Genomic DNA, 22,628 nt, shown 5'->3' with positions numbered 1-22,628 from the left:
AATTACGCGTACATATTTTTACTGATTTACATATTTGTTTCCCGATGCATCATGAATATATACTGTCTATGTGAGTTAAAACATAGTTAAAGTTTGTTCGGACATTTTCATTTCTAACAGAAGGTATTTAATTTCTGTCAGTGGCTTTTAGAAGTTGGTGTTATGAAGTAAGGCGAGTTCTATGGATGAACAACTTCGTTATTACAATTGGTGCGACGTTTCGTCGTAGATCCTAACACCTTCAGCACTTGCTTGAAACGTCGCACCGATTGTAATAAAGAAGTTGTTCATCCATAGAACTCGCTTTACTTCAGGTATTTAATTACCAAAACTGCAATGACGGCTGTCTTTAAACTATCTGGACAAGACGATCAGGTGCTTGACATCATGAGCTTCGATCTACGTAATTGGGACAGTGTTACGTATCGAATACCAAATTGAAACAATATGTCAACCAATAAATCTGTACGTAAATACAGAATTAAAAACAAGTGGTCGTGATAGACAATCAACAAATGTATTACAAAAAATCATCATGTTGGCTAACCATCACAAATTACAGCAATGCCAATGGCACTATATTCACCCAGCGCCGGCAGCTGTTAAAGTTCCGAGATTGGCGAGGCAGGGAATCAGGGATGATGAACGATCTACACATGGTCATGGGTTGAAGTTAGTGATAAATGTGACTAGTAAACTTAAATGTATCAAAGTCATGTGACATCACTAAGCCGGGGGTACACTAGACGTGCTGGTAGCATTGTGGCAGCTAATGAAGTTATTATGAAGTAAGTATCTATTCACATCAGTATGTCTATAAATGTGTGGAAATCTGGATGATTTCCAATCAATTATTATTGAAGGATTGACTGTGTATCGAAAAACTGCTGTGCAAACTTTTGTAAGAATCCGCTACGCGGATTCATACAGTTTGCACATCGGTTTTTCGATTCACACCTCAATGAACCGAAACAAATACACAGTCAATGCTTATAATTAACTTCGACAACGTAAAACACGTTTTATCTACAATAGTTTAACCCAGAACAGTTGCAAATATCAAAACAGAGAAAAATGACGACTTTGATAAACATTCCAGGTGTAGGAATACATACAGTGGCGTGACATGAATCAGATGATCGTTTAATTTATGCACATAACTTGACGCGCCTACACAGTCAGTAACCAATCAACGGAGAGTGGGATCAAAACAATGTTTATTGAACCTGTCAATTAAGGCAAGAGGCGAAAATAACTGCAACAGTCAGACTGTAACGAACCGGAAGAAATATGTCCGAGAGAAGGCGGCTGTTTCAAATAACATGGTCATTTACTGCGTGATTCAAACATTACTTCCCTGATTACGGTAAAACAGTTGGAGAAATGCAAGTTAGAAAGAAACCCGAAGACATGAAAGTTGAACCGAGGCAAGCGGGAAAAAAACAGGCGAGCGAGCCTGCACGTTTGCTGTTTCATTCATTCTCGGCCTTCGGTTTCAAAGGGTAGTTTGGACAATGAATATGCATGAAAGTCGTTAAATGCCCTGTGCATGACGATACGCGTGAGCAGAAAGGGTGCGGTGTGCGTGGCTAATTCCGCAACAAATAGCGTATGCTCGCATTGACAACAGTAACATAGGCGTTCGGTCGGGTTTCTCGCGAATACATTGACAGAATTGAAAAGCCCGGATCCATGTGATTCAACTTGTACGAGAGACTATTTTTAACTTCACAGGCAAGGTGTCTGGACGACAATATTCTAAGCGATTACGTTGGATTACGTTTCTTCGAGAATGGGACGTCAGAATCTATTCAGGCTCATGGTAATGAGTTATACGATTGATCAAAGTGTTGTGACGTAGATGTGAGCAGATAAGGCATGCATTTTATGCACTGAGCTCATGCTCAGCTGGTGACTTTATAATCTTTGTTGGAATAAGTAAGTCGTCAGTCCTGTCGAGGAACTAGCACTTTTCTGGACAAAAAGGTATGTTAAGATTTGTGTTTATGCTGTCGCGATGTTGTTACACATGTCATCCGTATGTGAGCGGTGTTATATGTCGATATTTATTAAATAATTAAATAATACCCGTCTCATAATGAATCTATCTATGAAGATGGGGGTTTGAATAGGTCTTCAGCAACGCATGCTTGCCTAAAAGGCGACTATGCTTGTGAGAGGCGACTACGCGATCGGGTGGTCAGACTCGCTGAAATGGTAGACGCATGGCATCGTATACCAATTTCATAGACCAATGCTCACGATGTCAATCACTGGATTGTCTGGTCCAGATTCGATTATTCATAGTCCGCCGATTTGATTTAACGTAAAAGGAAAAGTGTTGTGAAATGAAGTCAGTTTAAACTATCCTGACAGATATTTAGAGTTACGTTAGATGCTCCGGTTGTACCAGCAGTGTCCGCTTCGAAGCGTATTTTGTGACATTTTGTAACATTGAGTGTGCATGAACATACACGACCAGATCAGTTAAAGTGAAAAGTTCTGATACAAACCATCCTAAACATTATCGTAAAACGCAGTGGGTTGATTACGGTTGTCTTTTCATATTCCGATGATGACCTTGTCCTTCGGTCGAAGCTGTCACTGACACAAGATTAGAGTTGAGTTTGTGGATTCTCACGTCTTCAGCATAGGGTCGTATACTTAACATACATGTAAACGTCTTTGGCGAACACTCTGATTTCCCTCTTCCAAAATGATACGGACAGGATATACATTCTGCTGATTGATCAAGGAATCCGAACCATTGTGATTGTACAGCCGGGACCCTGTCGGTGGGAGTGACCGACTGTTGGTCCAAGATTCAAAGCGCGGCGCGAATATTTACTTTTTAAGTTTTTTTACAGTTGTCCTGTGTACAATGCGCTTGCATAACTTGAAGATATTCTTTTAAAACAAACTTCAGCGTTGGTGCTGTCATATTTGCTCACACAACAGCAGGAACATGTTCTGAAGGCGTATGCATAGACATGTCAACAATGCCCATATATGGGCATATGTCAATATCCATGCGCAACAAGATTTGCAACCGGTTTCAGTTTGATCTGTTAACGAACGAAAGCTGTTATGTATTTACACTTTAATACATAGTTAACATGGGTAATAAATAAAATACCACACTCATTCTCGTAAGATACCATTATTAGGAAACGCGTGAACTTTCTAATTATGCGTGTAGTATTGTCTATTTAGTATTGTTATGGCCTTTGCGTCATGTGAATGAACTTGGTACACACTGCATTCGATAGGAAAAAAATAGGTGTCTTCGAAAACTATTGAACCAGCACAAATAAAAGCGGCAAAACCTTTCTATTTTCGTAAGATATATCTGCCAGAAGCAGAGTCGATTGTACGAGGCCAAGGTCACATGCAAAGGCAATTGTTCACCTGGACAAAAACACGGGAACGTATGGTCAAAATAATGGATTTGTGTCACTGATTTGGCAAATAAGGAAATGTCCTCCACTTGTTAACACATAGCGATAACGCTGTTTTTTTTTGTTAATGATGCAATACAGTGTTATTCTATTCTGTTTTCTACGTTTAATCATGAATATTTGTTTAGTTTTAAGTTTCCACAATAACCTGTTTTTTCCACTCGGCGAGAGGTAGACAATGTCCTTGAAATGACGTAAACACTGACGGACTTCTTCCCTCACTTTTATCGTGTCTGGCATTTTGACGTCTTGTACTTGATGTAAATCTATTGCGACGTCCTGTCATAGTGACTGACTTACTCAGGTAGTTCTTAACATACCGTTCTCATCAGATGGCGACATTATTTGAATACATGTGTTGTGTCAGGCTTCGTTAGACCGTTAACGGGTTAATACTGACGGGTCATTCGAAATGATTACGGGGCAGACTTGAATTACTACGAACCTAAAACTTGGGCTAGGGTTTTTCATACTGCGTTTTGTAGTAATCCGTGGATAACCAACCTTCCCGTGATTGTCTAGTTTTGGGTGAAGTTTAAAATTCCTTTCACAGTCAAAGTCGTTGAGTCTTTAGTCTATTGGAATAGTTTGACATTCAGACGTTGTTCTGTATTTTATTTGTCCAAATGGCGTATTTGAGGGATAGGGCCTCTGTGTTTATTTCACGTTATTTAACCCAGCTGAGACAATTCACTCATTAGACCGTTGAGTTAATTGACTCGGGTGCTAATTGGTCGCAGCTGAGTTAATTGTCTGTCTAAATACAATGTTTATTCCTAATGCAGGATATTTACCATCCCCAAACAGACACTCGAGATAACCTCTATATCCCTGACCTGTACAGTAGCCAACCAGGACTAAATGATAAGATATCCCTGACCCGTACAGTAGCCATCAAGGACTACATGATAACATATCTGTGACCTGTACAGTAGCCATCTCTTTCCCTCCTTCTCTCCCTCTCTCTCCTTTGTCTCTCTCACCCTCTCTTCCTCTTTCTTTAACTGTCCCCTCTCTCTATCTCTCCCTCTCTTGCCTTCTCTCTCTCTCTCAGTTCCTCCTCCTCTCTCTCCACTCTTTCCTTCTCTCTCTCACACCCCCTCTTTCTCTCTCTTTAGCTTCCCCCTCTCTCTCTCTCTAACTCTCTCTATCTATCTCTCTTCCCCTCTCTCTCTATCTCTCCCTCTCTCTTCTCTGTGCCCCTCTATTTACTTCTCTCTCTCACAACCTCTATTTCTATCGTTTTAACTCTCCCATATCTCTCTTTCTCCCTCTCTCTATCTTCCCCTCTAACTGTCTCTATCTCTATCTCTCTGTCACCCTTCTCTCTATCTCCCCTTTCTCTCTCTCCGTTGTCTCCCTCGCCGTCTCTTTCTCTCTTTTTAACTCCCCCCTCTCTCTCTACCCCTCCCTCACTCTTCTCTCTCTCCTCTCCCTCTCTTTCCTTATCTCTCTTTCTCTGTGTCTCTCTCTATGTCCCCCTCCTTTATCTCCCCAACCTCTTTTTTTCTCTCTTTACCTCTCCCCTCTCTCTCTCTTATTTCTCTCTCTCTCCCTATCTCTCTCCTTTGTCTCTCTCGACCTCTCTTTCTCTCTCCTTAATTCTCCCCTCTCTATATATCTTTCTCTAGTTCTCCCTCTCTTTCCTTCTATCTCTCTCCCCTCCCCCCCTTCTCTCGGTCTCCCTCACCCTCTCTTTCTCTCTCTCATACTCTCCCCATCCTCTCTCTCTTTCCCTTTCTCTATCTCTCCCTCTCTTTCCTTCTATCTCTCCCACCCTCTCTTTCTCTCTCCTTAATTCTCCCCTCTCTATACCTCTTTCTCTATTTCTCCCTCTCGTTCCTTCTATCTCTCTTTCCCCCCGTCTCCCTCACCCTCTCTTTCTCTCTCTCATACTCTCCCCATCCTCTATCTATTTCCCTTTCTCTATCTCTCCCTCTCTTTCCTTCTATCTCTCCCACCCTCTCTTTCTCTCTCCTTAATTCTCCCCTCTCTATACCTCTTTCTCTATTTCTCCCTCTCGTTCCTTCTATCTCTCTTTCCCCCCCGTCTCCCTCACCCTCTCTTTCTCTCTCTCATACTCTCCCCATCCTCTATCTATTTCCCTTTCTCTATCTCTCCCTCTCTTTCCTTCTATCTCTCCCACCCTCTCTTTCTCTCTCCTTAATTCTCCCCTCTCTATACCTCTTTCTCTATTTCTCCCTCTCGTTCCTTCTATCTCTCTTTTCCCCCCGTCTCCCTCACCCTCTCTTTCTCTCTCTCATACTCTCCCCATCCTCTATCTATTTCCCTTTCTCTATCTCTCCCTCTCTTTCCTTCTATCTCTCTCTTTCTCATTCTCTCTCTTTCTATCTCTATCTCTCCCTCTCTATCCTTCTCACTCTCTCTTTCCTTTTCTCTCTGTGTCTCCCTCACCCTCTCATTCTCCCTCTTTAACTCTCCCCTCTCTTCCCCCCTCTCTCCCTCATCCTCTCTTTCTCTCTCTCATCCTCTCCCCACCCGCTCTCTCTCTTTCTTCCTCTCTCTCTCTTTCCCTCTCTCTGTCTCCCTCGCCCTCTCTTTCTCCCTCTCTAACTTCTCCTCTCTCTCTTTTTCACCGTCTCTCTCTATATCTCCCTCTCTCTCTTCTCTCTCTCCGTATCCCTCTCTTTCCTTCTCTCTCTCTCTCTCTCTCTCTCTCTTTCTCTCTCTCTCACCTCTCTACCTCTCTCTCTGTAACTCACTCATCTATCTCTTTCCCCCACTTTCTCTATCTCTCCCTACTCCATCTCTCTCCTTTGTGTCCCTCACCCTAACTTTCTCTCTCTTTAACTCTCCCCTCTCTCTCTTCCCCTCCTTCTTTCTCTATCTCCCCTTTCTTTCTCTCTCTCTCTCTCTTTCCCCCTCTCTCTCTCTTTCCCCAGATTTCTCTCTCTCTCCCCCCCCCTCTCTTTCCTTATCTGTCTCTCTTTCTCTCTCTCTCGCTCTTCAGGAATTAAGAGACTGATATTATGAGTGTTTGATATCTTTAAGTCATATAACATATCAAAAATCGAATGTTGGTTCTCAGCAAGTATTTGGAAGATATCAGTAATTGCAGATACCTATAATTATACGTATTTGAGATACCTGTAATTCACTTCAACATGAATAATTCCGTGTAGTCTTTATTTGCCTGGTTGAAAATGATATTATCCTGGCAATGTGAGCGTTTTGTGTACATGTAAAGCATGGTAGTTCGCATGGTGGCAGTAAATTAATACATATCACGTGTCTTATGTTGACAGATGAAGTCTTCCATCAGCAGACTTGTCCGTGTCCTCTACGTCCTGGCAAACCTCACAAAGCATGTCGCAGACAGTAGGTTTCTATTTTTGTTTATATGATGGTATAACTAATTTATGGCAAATCACGAAATCACATTTTTTCCCCGCCGTGATGTTGCTGGAATATTGTCATAGGCGGCGTAAAGCCCAACTCACTCACGCACTTACCATGCATTGCTTTATCTTGTTCCCTCATCCTGCATGTGACTAGTTTCACCTTGTTCGTATTTCGATTACGACGAGAACGTTGTTTTTGCCTGCACGGGAAAAGCAACAAAACAACCATCTCACAAAGGTCGCACAGGTTTTTGTTATTGTATTTTCTTTAATGCATCAATACTTTGGCAAAATTTTATTTTGTCTGATTTGAACTGTTATACTATCATCAATTTGCATGCGCAGCAGGCGTTTCGATTACCGAATGCAAAACTGTAGCCATATTTCCAATCGATTGACAAAATATGATACAAAAATCATCCCTAAAACATTCGACACAACAGGCTTATGTTCTTGCTATATAGACGGTCCCCGCTACGGCTGCAGAATAAGTATATTATGGGGTTATAATTTCAGACTTTTATTGTAAATATGACATATTATTCTGATGCCATACATTACCTGGCTCTCAAAATACCTTCTTGTATGGCCAAGACGTCTAACGCACTGCAATTCGCTGTCTAGAGTTGCATCCCCTAGGCGTGCCAGAAACCTATGATGTGGATTCTAGTCCCAGATTCGCCCTGAGTGTGTTTCTCTGTTTGTGAGGTCTAAAAGCGTGCTCGTGGATTTTACTAAAGTAGTAAACTGGTATTAAGAACTGCCTCACTTATGCTTTCCTCCCACGTTAGACTGATAACCGTGATATAACTGAAATACTGTTCAAATATTGTTATTTTGTTGATTCGACATGAATCTGTGGAAATTATTACCATTGGTTCAAATTTAAATGAAACGCATGCAAAGTATTTCACGGAGGAGATTAAATGATATTACAGTGATGGTCATGTACTATCTATAGGCAGTAAATCCATATACTTACTGAGGATATCATCGACACTATCCAGTTTGATATGACGTCTTTGAATTTAACGTCGTTGCTGGCATTTCAAACTGGACTCTTGTTTCAAGATCATTGACACATCCGCAGAAATACGCCTCGGTACAGTACTGTCCCATTATATGTACGCTTTGTACGTTTGACCATCACTATTTCAATGAAACTTTATTGTAGCTTTGGAGACGAGAAATTTCTATCGCGCAGAAATTCAAAATACGCCATATAGCTCTGTGAAAGGAGCCCAAAATATTTATTTTTCTTGGAAATCCAGCATTTCCTTTTTGATAAAACCTGCAGACAAATTATTTATTTATTATTTTTGGAGGAGAGATAATTTTGGGAAGGTATTTAGATGTTTATGGAGTTAGCGGATAATGCAACTTGTGTACATCCTTCTGTCCGTAACTCTAGAATCGAAACAGCATATTCAAGTCACTTTTTAAGAACAATTCAACAATACTAACTTCACAGATTGCTATTGTCATTGAAATGCACACAAAAACTGTAGCCACACCCGATTATCAGCCAATCATTAGTCCGCTAGCGGATGGGGCTTTTTATTCAAGGTTTTATAGAAACGCGTAGGCAAACGAAATTGCATATGTAGTCAATCAAATGCTATGAAATCAATACATAAATACAGGCACTATATTAGCGGTGTAACAACCCGAACATAACGGTTCAGAACATTTGAATGTATACACTCAAACATTTGTCTTCATTGTCAATAAGTGACGTTAAACGTAAAGTCACTCACACTCATTATACATTAGTGAGATTTAAACTTTAACTCACTCACACTCATCATACATAAGTGACGTTAAACGTTAACTCTCTAATACTCATAACAAATTAATGACGTTGAACTTCATCTACTCACACTCATTATGCATAAGTGACGTTAAACGTTAATTCTCTCAAACTCATCATACATTAGTCACGTTACACTTTTAATCCCTCACACACATTATACATAAGTGACATTAAAAGGTAACTAACTCACACTCACACTCACACTCATTATACATAAATGACGTTACACATTTACTCATTCATACTCATTATACATTAGTGACGTTAAACTTGAACTCACTCACACTTATTATACATTAGTGACGTTAAACTTGAACTCACTCACACTCATCACGCATTATGCATTAGTGACGTTAAACTTTAACTCCCTCACACTTATTATACATTATTGACTTGAAACTCTAAATCACTAACACTCATTTAACATAAGTGACGTTAAACTTTAATTCATTAACACTTATTATACATTAGTGACGTTAAACTTTAACTCACTCACACTCATCATACACAACTGACGTTAAACGTTAACACACTCATACTCATTCTACATTACTGATGTTAAACGTTAACTAACTCACACTCATTATACATTAGTGAAGTTTAACTTCAATTTAATCACACTCATTATATATAAGTGACGTTAAACGTTAACTCACTCACACCCATTATAGAAAAGTGACGTTAAACTTTAACTCACTCACACTCATTATACATTAGTGACGTTAGACTTTAACTGACTCGCACTCATTATACATAAGTGACGTCAAACGTAAACTCACTCATACTCAATATGCATTAGTGACGTTAATAGTTAACTCATATACATTATATATTAGTGACTTTAAATTTCATCTGCTCACACTCATTATACATTAATGACGTTAAACTTTAACTCACTCAAAACTCATTATACATAAGTGACGTGTAACCTTATCTATTCACACACATTATACATCAGTGAGGTTAACCTTAAACTCACTCACAATCATTATACATTAGTGAGATTAAACTTAAACTTACGCACACTCATTATGCGTAGGTAACGTTAATCTTTACCTCACTCACACTCATTATACAATAGTGACGTTAAACGTAAAATCGCTCACACACATTATACAATAGTGACGTTAAACGTAATCTCACTCACACGCATTATACCTTAGTGACGTTAAACTTTAACTCACTCACACTCATTATAGATAAGTGACGTTAAACTTAAACTCACTCACATACATTATACATTGGTGACGTTAAACTTAAACTCACTCACACTCATTATACATTAGTGAGATTAAACTTAAACTTACGCACACTCATTATGCGTAGGTAACGTTAATCTTTACCTCACTCACACTCATTATACAATAGTGACGTTAAACGTAAAATCGCTCACACACATTATACAATAGTGACGTTAAACGTAATCTCACTCACACGCATTATACCTTAGTGACGTTAAACTTTAACTCACTCACACTCATTATAGATAAGTGACGTTAAACTTAAACTCACTCACATACATTATACATTGGTGACGTTAAACTTAAACTCACTCACACTCATTATATATAAGCAGCGTTAAACGTTAACTCACTCACACTCATTATAGATAAGTGACGTTAAAATCAAACTCACTCACGCACATTATAATTTAGTGATGTTAAATTGAAACTGACTCACACTCATTATACACAACTGACGTTAAACTGACGTTAAACGTTAACTCTCTCACACTCATTTTACATTGGTGACGCTAAACTTAAACTCAATCACATTCTTTATACATTAGTGACGTTAAACTTAAACTCACTCGCACTCATCATCCATAAGTGACGTTAAACGTTAACTCTCTTATACTCATTATACATTAGTGACATTAAACTTTAACTCACTCATACTCAGTGTAGATAAGTGATGTTCAAACTTAAAGTCACTCACATACATTATACATTAGTGACGTTAAACTTAAACTCACTCACACTCATTATACATAAGCAACGTTAAACGTTAACCCACATACATTATACATTAGTGACGTTAAAATTTAACTCATTCACACTCATTATTAGTGATGTTAACATTAAACTCACTCACATACATTATACATTAGTGACGTTGAACTTTAGCTCACTCACACATTATAATTTAGTGACGTTTAACTTTAACTCATTCACACTCATTATAAATTAGTGATGTTAACATTAAACTCACTCTCACTCATTATACATTAGTGACGTTAAACTTTAAATCAGACACTCATTACAGATAAATGATGTTAAACGTTAACTCACTCACACTCATTATTCATTAATGACGTTAAAGTTTATCTACTCACACACATTATACATCAGTGACGTTAAACTTAAAGCTAATCACACTCATTATACATAAGTAAAGTTAAACATTTACTCACTCACACACATTATACATAAGTGACGTTAAACTTATACTCACTCACACAAATTATACATTAGTGACGTTAAACTTTATCTACTCACACTCCTTATACAATAGTGACGTTAAACGTTAACTCACACACACTCATTATACATTGGTGATATTAAAATAAACTCAATCACACTCCTTATACAATAGTGACGTTAAACGTTAACACACTTACACTCAGTATACATGATATATACATATTTATTTCCATGAAGTGGAGGGATTGGCAAACACTCAAATTTTGCTTATCTGAATGCCTCTCTCAAACATGATACATGTACAAATAGCAATGTATTGATAGTGACATGAGAAATAGCGTACATTGTATAATTGGCATTTAAGGTAAATATTATTCTGTAAGTGTTTAATTACTGGATAATTTTCCATAACTACAGTTACATTATTATTTACATTCAGCACAACACCATCGCAGTATCATATAGCAAAGCCATCATCTCAGACAAAATCTCTAAATCAGCAAGAAGATAGAATAAAACTGTGCACCGATTTCAAAATTTCAAGATTTGTTATTGTCGTTACATTTGAATTACCATTTAGAATTGAATTTAAATCGTAGCTTTTTACGAAATAATACACGTTTTGCCTTACTGTACTGTTTAAGGGACACGTAAGAAAGAAATGAAGTGCATCTTCCGTATGATAGCCACAACAACATCTTGGGCTGTCGGATATAAATCTGTCAAAATTATCGGCGTTTAGATCACTGCAGCCAAGCCTGAGATGAGAGTGTATACCTGACAGAATCTTGATCCATAACTTGTATCAAAGTGTATACCATTCATATCATTGGTTTTTATAAAATTTTGAAACTTCCTAAGCTACTGGCATTGGTTTATTCAATAGGTAGTGAGTTCAAAATATTAACTGCATCTGGAATAAATGATTTGGCATAATTATTTGATTTACACTTTGTGGTTTGCAGCTGTGAGCAGTTTCTCAAATTAAAATCACTTGCATCAGACACTCTCTTTGGAACTAAGGATGAGAGATAGTCCGGTACTAGATTGTTAACCATTTTATAAAACATATTTAAAATTTTGAAAATGCCTTCTTTCTTTTTAGAATGACGTAAGATTTGTTTCTTTATAAAGTTTACCGTGAATTGTGCCACGAACAGCCCCACAAATAGTTCTGAGTGCATCTAGATTTAATTTTTCAAGTAGTAACGCCTGTTCATTTGTGCAGTTGTCCCATATGTGGCAACAATAATCAAATATCGGTAATATGAAAGATTTATGCATAGTTTCCAATTTTTTTCTATTTAAACGATACTTGAAACTCCTGAGACAGTTAATCATTGGACTGACTTTCTTGACTAGGCTATCAATGTGATCGTTCCACATACAATCTTCTTGGAGAGTAAGTCCTAGATGTTTATGAGAATGAACTTCCTGAACAGTAGTGTAACTTATTTTCAAAACAGGCTTTACATTTCGAAGAATATTCCGGGAAAATTGGATAGATACTGTTTTATTAGGATTGAAATCGACCTGCCAGTTTTCTGCTAAAGAGGATATTCTACTTAGATCATTATTCAGACAATGTGCTGCTGTATTCGGGTCATTTACCACGACATATATTACTATAAATATCGTCTATAATGTCGTTTATTAAAATTAAAACAGTAGCGATTCTAAAACCGACCCTTGTTGAACTCCGGCCGTAACTGGCCGTAAGTCTGAACTATACCCATTGATAACAACCCGTTGGCATCTATGTTTGAGGTAGCTTTCAAACCATCTCAATAATTTTCCTTCACTACCATAGGATAATGCCTTTGTGCCAGACTTTATCAAAGGCCTTACTAATGTCGGAAGAGACTGCTCTGATTTCCTTGATTTATCCAATTCTCTAGCAATAAAATCATATAAGTAAGTCAGCTGGTTAGCGGTAGAATCTCCTGGCATGAAACCTGATTGAAGATTTGTAAATAAATTATTATCTTATAAGTAATTAAAAACATATTTGAAAACGCATTTTTCGAATATTGTAGCCACACAACACGTGAGAGCTATAGGGCTACAACTACTTCATTCATTAATATTACCTTTCTTATAAATAAGCACAACGGAAGCTTCTCTCCAACTTACCAGAAAAGTAGACTTATCCAGGGATACATTAAACAATTTACCTAGTGGATACGATATCGCTGAAGCACTTAATTTCAATAATCTATTGCCGATACCGCCGGGCCCTGTTGCTTTAGTTACAGTAACAGACAGGAGAACATCTTGAACTTCCTTTGTTGTTAGAATGATAGTAGAGACCGATTCTTCTGTTTTAAGCTTAATATAAGGGAGAGTTTTATCAGGATATTTAACAGATGCCTGCTCAGAGAAATAATTGTTCATCACATTTGCAATATCTCTTGTATCATCATATAGTATATCGTGGTAATTAATGGTAGGACATTTTGTATTACTGGTGCCTCTCAGATATTTTTTAACAAGCCGCCACCATACTTTTTCACCGTACGCATCATTAATATTATTATCAGTCTTGAGTACATATTTTATCATTGGAGTGCGAACATGGGAGAAAGCATGGTTTCTTATTTGACGAAATTTAGTCCAGTCAGAATCTAAGTTACGCTTTTTAGCAACCTTATGAATTCTGTTACGTTTCCTGATCAATCGACGTATCTCACTAGTGATCCATAGTGGATCATTAGGTCTAATCGTTACACATTTGTTAGGAATATGATTATTACATACGTCAATAATTGTACGGGTAAAAAATTCTGCCATAACGTCAACATTTCTGGATGAAAACAAATGATCCCACTTTGCCTCAGTTAAGCTATCAATATTTTTTTCATTATCAGCCATGTTGTAATTATAGATTTTTCTTTTAAAAGTTGCATTGCTAGGTATGTTTGCCTTATTTTTTACGAATATAGGACAATGATCACTGCAAATAGGATCGGATACACCCGAACTCCACACACTGTCTGCATCAGTTACGAACAGTAAAACAATCAGAGTTCTGGAGGTAGGTGTGTAATCCTGGTGGGCTCAGTTATAATTTGGGTCATCCCATATATTGCTTGTAAAGGATCTATTTTACTCTTATTTTCCCTAAGAATATCTAGATTAAAGTCCCCAGCTACAATAGTTGGTATATTCAAATCTATAAATATCAACTGACTGATCTATCAACTCCCAGTAAGCCTCGCTTTTATCTGCCCTATAGAATGTCCCTACTACGTATTTACTGGTCTTGCATCTTACCTGTACCCATATGCTTCGAGGTCATTTACGCACAGATGATCCCTGTTTTTAACATATCAATTGTTTTTTTACATATACAGCTACACACCTGCCTCGACTTGGTCGATCTTTTCTAATTGGCAAATGAAAACCTGGAATTGAAATATCAACAATAGGCATGCCGTCATGCAGCCAAGTTTCGGTTAAGCAAATAATATCGTATGAATGAAATTCAGTGCAGAGTAGATTTACCTTGTCCTTTAAACTCCTTACATTTAGATTAACAATCTTTAAATTATCATATTTTACTGGCCCATGGTTTGGGTGAACATCCCCGCAACATAAGAGAAGTATCACTACTATAGTAGACGTTCTCAGCTTATAGATACAACAGGAAGAGAGAAACAGCAAGTACTTTGTAAATTTGCAAGATGCCTTGCTATGATGACTAGAAGCAATTAATCCGACCGCCAGTCTATAATGCGTTATATCTACCGGCATCTTTTTTTAACAGAATATATTTGTTTTCTATAGAGGTAGGCGGGGAGGTTACGCGCGAAGTATAAATTTGCAATGCTGAAGTGCACTATATATAACCAAAAACTGGCAACAGAAAGCTGAATGAAAACTACAGAGAGAAAGAATGTCACAACACTCACTCACAACACACAATGCACTTTCGAAACATAAACAAAATCTATATACATCACCCGAAATTGTCGGTTGTAGAAAAGTAATAAAAAAGCAGATTAATTGGGTAACAATAAGAAGAAAGGATAAAATCAAAGTCACCATAGTTTGGTGTAGAGTAATGAGAAACTAACTGAGAGAGGGAAATAATATAAAATATGTTTTCATAACAGATAATGTGAACGGAAGTAGTAGGTTCTGGCACACCTGGGTTAATTGCACGGCCTTGGCACGTGCACATGGACTGACTACTGTGTGTCGCACACCCGGCTAATTTGCACGGACTCGGCACGTGCATATGAAATGAACGAGCCACAACGATCAAAATTAGCCTTCTAACAGGTTGGGATATCCTTCAAATATCAAGGAATATGCACCAAATTAAAGATTAAGGACATGATGGAGCAAATGTTCAGGCGGACCATATCCAGGTAAGTTAAGAGTTAATCTGCTAATAAGACCAGAATACTAGGAATTATGCAATGCTCTGCGTTTGAAGATACACATGGCCCTTGTAGTATGATATGGGTTGACGACGCACATTGTATACATAGTTAATCATGCATAGCTGTACCGAGTAAGAAGGGCTAGTGAAGGGCAATAACGACACATACCGAGAAGTAGCCCACTTGTACCAACTGCCATAACGCATAAGCCATGTGAGTGTCATATAGGTGGGTCCCATCCGCACACAATGTTGACCTATACATTCAAGCACAATGGTAAGAACACAATGTACATTGTAATATATCAACGTTGATATTAAAGGTCACATATCACACGTTCGAGTATGATGGCAAACTCACAGTATATATTGTAATATATAAACGTTGATTTTATATGTCACCATGTCACCATATCACACGTTCGAGTATAATGGTAGACGCACAATATACGTTGTAATATATCAACGTTGATTTTATAGGTAACACATCACACGTTCGAGTTTGATGGTAAACTCACAATATACATTGTAATATATCAACGTTGATTTTATAGTTAACATGTCACACGTTCGAGTACAATGGTAGTCTCACAGTATACATCGTAATATATAAACGTTGATATTCTAGGTCAACAGTTTGTTGTATGGGGTCATCCCGTCACATACTCATTGTCACTCAGTGTCACACATGTTATTCCATGTCACACAATGTCACACATTGTCATACTATGTCACACAATATTAGCCGCTGGCCTATGTGTAAGTGATATCGTGAATGGCATGGCATGGAAAGGCACTCAACTAAGTCAGTTCCAATGAGTATTTATACACCCTGACATCCTGCTACGCACATACATATGTCAGAATCCCTGTATCATGAGTTCAGGCATTTACTTCCAATGGCTAAAATAATCATTGTTTACGAAGACTACATGCACATTAGCCATTTTCAGTGATTTTGATAACCCATATTTATACTTGAAAATGGTACGAGTTTGATTTGACAACAGGCAATCACATCATAGCATCATCATTATCGTCGTCGTCGGCATCGGTGTAGTATTCCGGTGGTCCTGTGTTTCCCTGTGTGAGTTTGAACCGCATATTAAGTTTGAGTGATTGGGTTAAAGTAGTGAGTTGGGACCTCCTGGTGATTAGGACTACTTTATCGTCAAGTTTCTCCACACATATCACTCCGTCACGGACCTATGTTCCAGATAAGCGTTTGTCAGCTACAAGCTTACGGATTTCTGCAGCTACACTCGTTCGCTCGTGGGTTAGATCATCATGAATGAAAACCTTTGGTTGTCGACCCTTCAGTTTAGATCGCGTTTTGTCTGATAAGAGACGAACTTGACCAAGATTGGGCGAGGCTTTTCGTTGAATTTGGCAGGGTCACCAGTTCTATGAGAACGGTCGATGTCTCGAAGATCAACCTTAACACCGAGATCTCTAAATCCGTTTTGCACTATAGTGTCTGTATGTTCACCATGCTTCTGTGGTATGCAGGACACTCTGATGTTGTTACGTCGACCATATTGGTACAGTTCATCAATTTGAGCGTCTTTTGATGTCATCCACTGGGTCAGATCAGTTACTTTTTCTTCGAGATCTTTAACTTTGCTTTTACTCTGAACGTATTTCTCACACATTAATTGAAATTTGTCATCATGACTTGCGTTAATCTCCGGTAGCAGTATGGTGACTAAAGCTTGACCCAGCTTTGATAATAGTTCAGGTGAGCTGAATTAATGCGAGGTTTGAGATCACCTGACATCACTGGAGTGTCCAGGTCGGGAGCGTTATACAGGAAAACAGAACTGTCACAAATGTTTTCAAGAAAAACAGAACTTTCAGACAGTGATCTGGCACGAGTCTGTCACTTCAATTTGGGGCGAGTCGGGCGAACTACGTCGACGTTTTGTTGGGTATGGGGAGTCTGACATCAATGTTATTATTCACACGTTTTCACAGTAATGTCATGGTGTAGATATGATATTTAGTTGATAATACCATTAGAATGATGATCAGTGTATTCAAATAGTACTCACTTTGACGTGTTCAATATGGCCTCCCATCCGAATGTCACAATGACAAACACAATCCAGTTTCTTATCCCAATACAGTATGCCATCCAAGTGATAATCCACCTTCATCCGATATTTATATCAATAACTGTTGAATTATTTATTATCCCCTCTCACTTTTTGGAGGTTTAAGCTTTTTTTTTCACATTCTCTTGTGACAGCTCAGACAGCCACGTCCGTTCACCTTCCCAGCATGCCACACTCAGTATACATAAGTGACGTTAAACTTAAACTCCCACACACTCATTTTACATTAGTGACGTTAAACTTTAAATCACACACTCATTATAGATAAATGAGGCTTAACTTAAACTTTAACTCACTCACACTCATCATACATAAGTGACGTTAATCTTTATCTACTCAAACACATTATACATTAGTGACGTTAACCTTTAACTCATTCCCACTCATTTAACATTAGTGACGTTAACCTTTAACTCACTCACACTCATTATAAATTAGTGACGTTAACCTTTAACTCACTCACACTCATTATACATTAGTGACGTTAACCTTTAACTCACTCACACTCATTATAAATTAGTGACGTTCAACTTAAACTCATTCACACTAGCTATACATTAGTGACGTTAAACTGAAACTCGCTCACATTCATTATACATTAGTGACGTTAACCTTCAAGTCATTGCCACTCATTTAACATTAGTGACGTTAACCTTTAACTCATTCACACTGGCTATACATTAGTGACGTTAAACATTAACTCATTCACACTAGCTATACATTAGTGACGTTAAACTGAAACTCACTCACATTCATTATACATTAGTGGCGTTAACCTTCAAGTCATTGCCACTGATTTTACATTAGTGACGTTAACCTTTTACCCACTCACACTAATTATACATAATTGACTTGACACTTTAAATCACTCACACTCATCACGCATTATGCATTAGTGACGTTGAACTTTAACTCACTCACACTTATTATACATTATTGACTTGAAACACTCACACTCATTTTACATAAGTGACGTTAAACTTTAATTCACAAACACTTAGTATACATTAGTGACGTTAAACTTTAAATCACTCACACTCATTATACATTAGTGAAGTTCAACTTTAAATCACTCACACTAATTATACATTCGTGACGTTAGACTTCATTTAATCACACTCATTATATATTAGTGACGTTAAACGTTAACTCACTCACACTCATTATACATTAGTGACGTTAAACTTAAACTGACTCGCACTCATGATGCATAAGTGACCTTAAACGTTAACTCTCTCACATTCATTATACATTAGTGACGTTAACCTTTAAGTCATTGCCACTGATTTTACATTAATGACGTTAACCTTTCACTCACTCACACTTAGTATGCATTAGTGACGTTCACCTTTAACTCACCCACACTCATTATACATTAGTGACGTTTACCTTTAACTCACTCACACTCATTATACATTAGTGACGTTAACCTTTAACTCACTCGCACTCATTATACATAAGTATCGTTAAACTTTAGCCCACTCACACTAATTATACATAAGTGACGTTAAACTTTATCTATTCATACTTATTATACATAAGTGACTTTAAACGTTAACTCACTCACACCCATTATAGATCAGTGACGTTAAACTTATGCTCACTCACACTCATTATATATAAGTGACGTTAAACTTTATCTATTCATACTTATTATACATAAGTGACTTTAAACGTTAACTCACTCACACCCATTATAGATCAGTGACGTTAAACTTATGCTCACTCACACTCATTATATATAAGTGACGTCAAATGTAAACTCACTCACACACATTATACATTAGTGACGTTAAACGCTAACTCACTCATACTCAATATGCATTAGTGACGTTATTAGTTAACTCATATACATTATATATTAGTGACTTTAAATTTCATCTTCTCACACTCATTATACATTAATGACGTTAAACTTTAACTCACTCAAACTCATTATACATAAGTGACGTAAAACCCTATCTATTCACGCTTATTATACATTAGTGACGTTAAACGTAAACTCACTCACACTCATTATACATTAGTGACGTTAAAATTAAACTTATTCACACTCATTATGCGTAGGTAACGTTAACCTCTACCTCACTCACACTCATTATACATTAGTGACGTTAAACGTAAAATCACTCACACACATTATACAATAGTGACGTTAAACGTAAACTCACTCACACTCATTATACATAAGAGACGTTAAATGTTAACTTACTAACACACTCAATACATTAGTGATGTTAAATGTCAACTCATTCACACTCAATATACATTAATGACGGTAAACGTTAAGTCACTCACACTTATACATTACTGGCATCACATGAGGCATTCAAGTGACCAGCTGTCCGTGTTTATGTTGTTATATTCCTGTTCCTTCTCACAGGTACGGTTGAGATCCAGTGCCCCGTGGAATCCTACCTGAATGAGACTACTAGTCTGACCTGCTCTACATCTCAAGCCTACTCTAACATCATTTACAAGGCTCCAACTGGGAACAGTCCACAGTGTTCACAAACGGGCTGCACACCTGTCAGCGGATTCCAGGCAGATATTATAAACTCATCTTGCACTCAACTAACGATACTGAGCGTACAACAGAGACATGCAGGACAATGGGGATGTGCTGATGGCGACAATAACTTTGAGTATAGCAAGCTTGTTGTTGCTGAAAGTAAGTACTTTGCAAGGTTTATGTTTATTTTGGGGTGAACGAATGACCGTGACATTTTTCAAAATGTACAAATTGCGTTCAAATACATCTAATTTTTCAGGATGAACTCATCATTCAGCATAACCAGGGAGACATGGTCAGTTCATCTACATGATGCGATACCCCTGATATGTACAGTTTGTTTGTTTGTTTGTTGTTTAACGCCGCACTCAGCAATAATCCAGCTGTATGGCGGCGGTCTGTAAATAATCGAGTCTGGACCAGAAAATGTAGTGATTGACATCCTGAGCATCGATCATAGTCGCTTTTTACGGCAAGTATCCAGGACTACTATAGTTCTGCAGCTTTTATATTCTCACTTATTGTCGGGAGCGTTCAGGAGCCACCGTGTACACACCTAGAAACGTCACCGCTTCTACAGAAGTAAATATGACACAAACAGACTTTTCGTATGTAAGACTGGAATTTATCAGCTCACATAGTACGCTTTTTACCTGTGGTGGCGTTACGAAAATTGGTGAGTTCAGAAGATTATTTTACTCAACGAAAAAAATATTCCTCCATGTATGAGTATATTCTTCTGTCACGTGCTAAAAATAAGAAGCAGTACATAGGCTGTGACATACTATTGTCATATTCCATCCACATATTCAGCCTGTACATTTTCAGTTAATAAGAAGGTCATGATGTTTGTTATATGCGATATGACCTAGAGTACAGAAAAACCAATACGCTATTTTCCTATGTCGCTTGCTGTACATATATTTTCATTAAAATAGATGTTAAAGGCATCGCATAATAAATACTGTGCCACAGAATCCAAAAACTGTGACCTAAATTTGTGTGTGCGGTGTATTTAAAATATTAGAAACGTATTATGGACCTAATCTCATCTGGGCCCACAGTGTACAGTCACATGGCCTGCCGTTTCAAATAACTCTGTGAACAGTTGAACCTGAGAATTAGACCGTTGAAAATGTCAAAATATATAATTTCTTAAAGTGTCATTCTACGTACCTAAGTTTAATAGGCCCTTTACTGAGTAGTACCTCTTTGGATACCGAAAAGCCGAAGTTTTCGACGTGTATCGGAGTCGCCATTCTTTTTACAAATGGACGTGTACATACCACGTGATTTCATAGGCGTTTTGATTGGCTGCGTTCATACAATTTGTCGTATGCAAATAGAGCATGTACTTTTTTGTACCACTCGCGTTCAACAAGTGGCATACCATGTGTTGTATGCAACAAATTGTATAAAACTAGTTGTAAAGTGTGAACGTCCGATAACATTCCTACCAGAGAGTTTTATGTTAGATTGTTATGTATCATAATTTTCAGAGAAGACAACATGCCTCATAACCGTTGACAGCTCTCCAGTTCTGCATGAGAAGATATCACTGACAGTAACCATCCAGAACTACTATTGCTCTACAGCTTCCAACGTTTCACTCCGTGTCGGGTGCGTTTCGGAGACACTGCATACAGCTCTACATGTGCCTCAATCTATAAGTATCGCCTCTACCAAAAAAATAAATATGACAAAAGCACACTTTGGGAATGTACAACTGGAATTAATCTGCCAAAAGAGTAGGACTATTTCCTGTGAAGGCGTTACATCTTTCCATGGCCGTAAGTACAGTGAGTGAGTGTGTAAGTGAGTTTGATTTTACGCCGCTTTTAGCAATAGTGCAGCAATATCACGGCGGGGGACACCAGAAATGGGCTTCACACATTGTATTCATGTCGGTAATCGAACCCGCGTCTTCGACGTGACGAGCGAACGCTTTAACCACAAGACTACTCTACCGCCCCCATAGGTACAGAATGACCATCTGCCAGACCAACATTCTAACACGATTGTTTGTTCTGATTCATAAGTTATAATAGTTTCAATATCTATCGTCTAAGAGAAAGTCCCGAGACGTGTAATTCAGAGAGAATGCATACAGTTCAATACAATTTGGTCACACACATATTGCACGTACTACATTCATTTCATAAACATGCAGGCATATCTTTCCATTAAAATAGATGTTAAAGGCATCGCATAATAAATACTGTGCCACAGAATCCAAAAACTGTGACCTATATTTGTGTGTGCGGTGTATTTAAAATATTAGAACGTATTATGGACCTAATCTCATCTGGGCCCACAGTGTACAGTCACATGGCCTGCCGTTTCAAATAACTCTGTGAACAGTTGAACCTGAGAATTAGACCGTTGAAAATGTCAAAATATATAATTTCTTAAAGTGTTATTCTACGTACCTAAGTTTAATAGGCCCTTTACTGAGTAGTACCTCTTTGGATACCGAAAAGCCGAAGTTTTCGACGTGTATCGGAGTCGCCATTTTTTTACAAATGGACGTGTACATACCACGTGATTTCATAGGCGTTT

At 37.9% G+C, this 22,628-nt stretch overlaps 1 protein-coding gene across 2 annotated transcripts in view; it reads left to right on the top strand.

The window, feature by feature from the left end:
- Nucleotides 1–1,876: 1,876 nt before the first annotated feature.
- The window catches only part of LOC139458168 (uncharacterized), a 37,018-nt gene continuing 16,266 nt past the window's right edge, over nt 1,877–22,628 (top strand). For both annotated transcript variants that reach the window (XM_071239502.1, XM_071239500.1), the window contains exons 1-3: nt 1,877–1,986; nt 6,725–6,797; nt 19,941–20,228. In XM_071239502.1, the coding sequence (XP_071095603.1) occupies nt 6,725–6,797; nt 19,941–20,228 (361 nt within the window). In that variant the 5' untranslated portion in view covers nt 1,877–1,986. The remainder of the gene's footprint in view (nt 1,987–6,724; nt 6,798–19,940; nt 20,229–22,628) is intronic.

Source organism: Haliotis cracherodii, unplaced genomic scaffold (genome assembly GCF_022045235.1).
Source record: "Haliotis cracherodii isolate W230 unplaced genomic scaffold, xgHalCrac1.p SCAF_12, whole genome shotgun sequence".
NCBI lineage: Eukaryota > Metazoa > Mollusca > Gastropoda > Lepetellida > Haliotidae > Haliotis > Haliotis cracherodii.
This window is presented reverse-complemented; position numbering and strand designations above follow the sequence as displayed.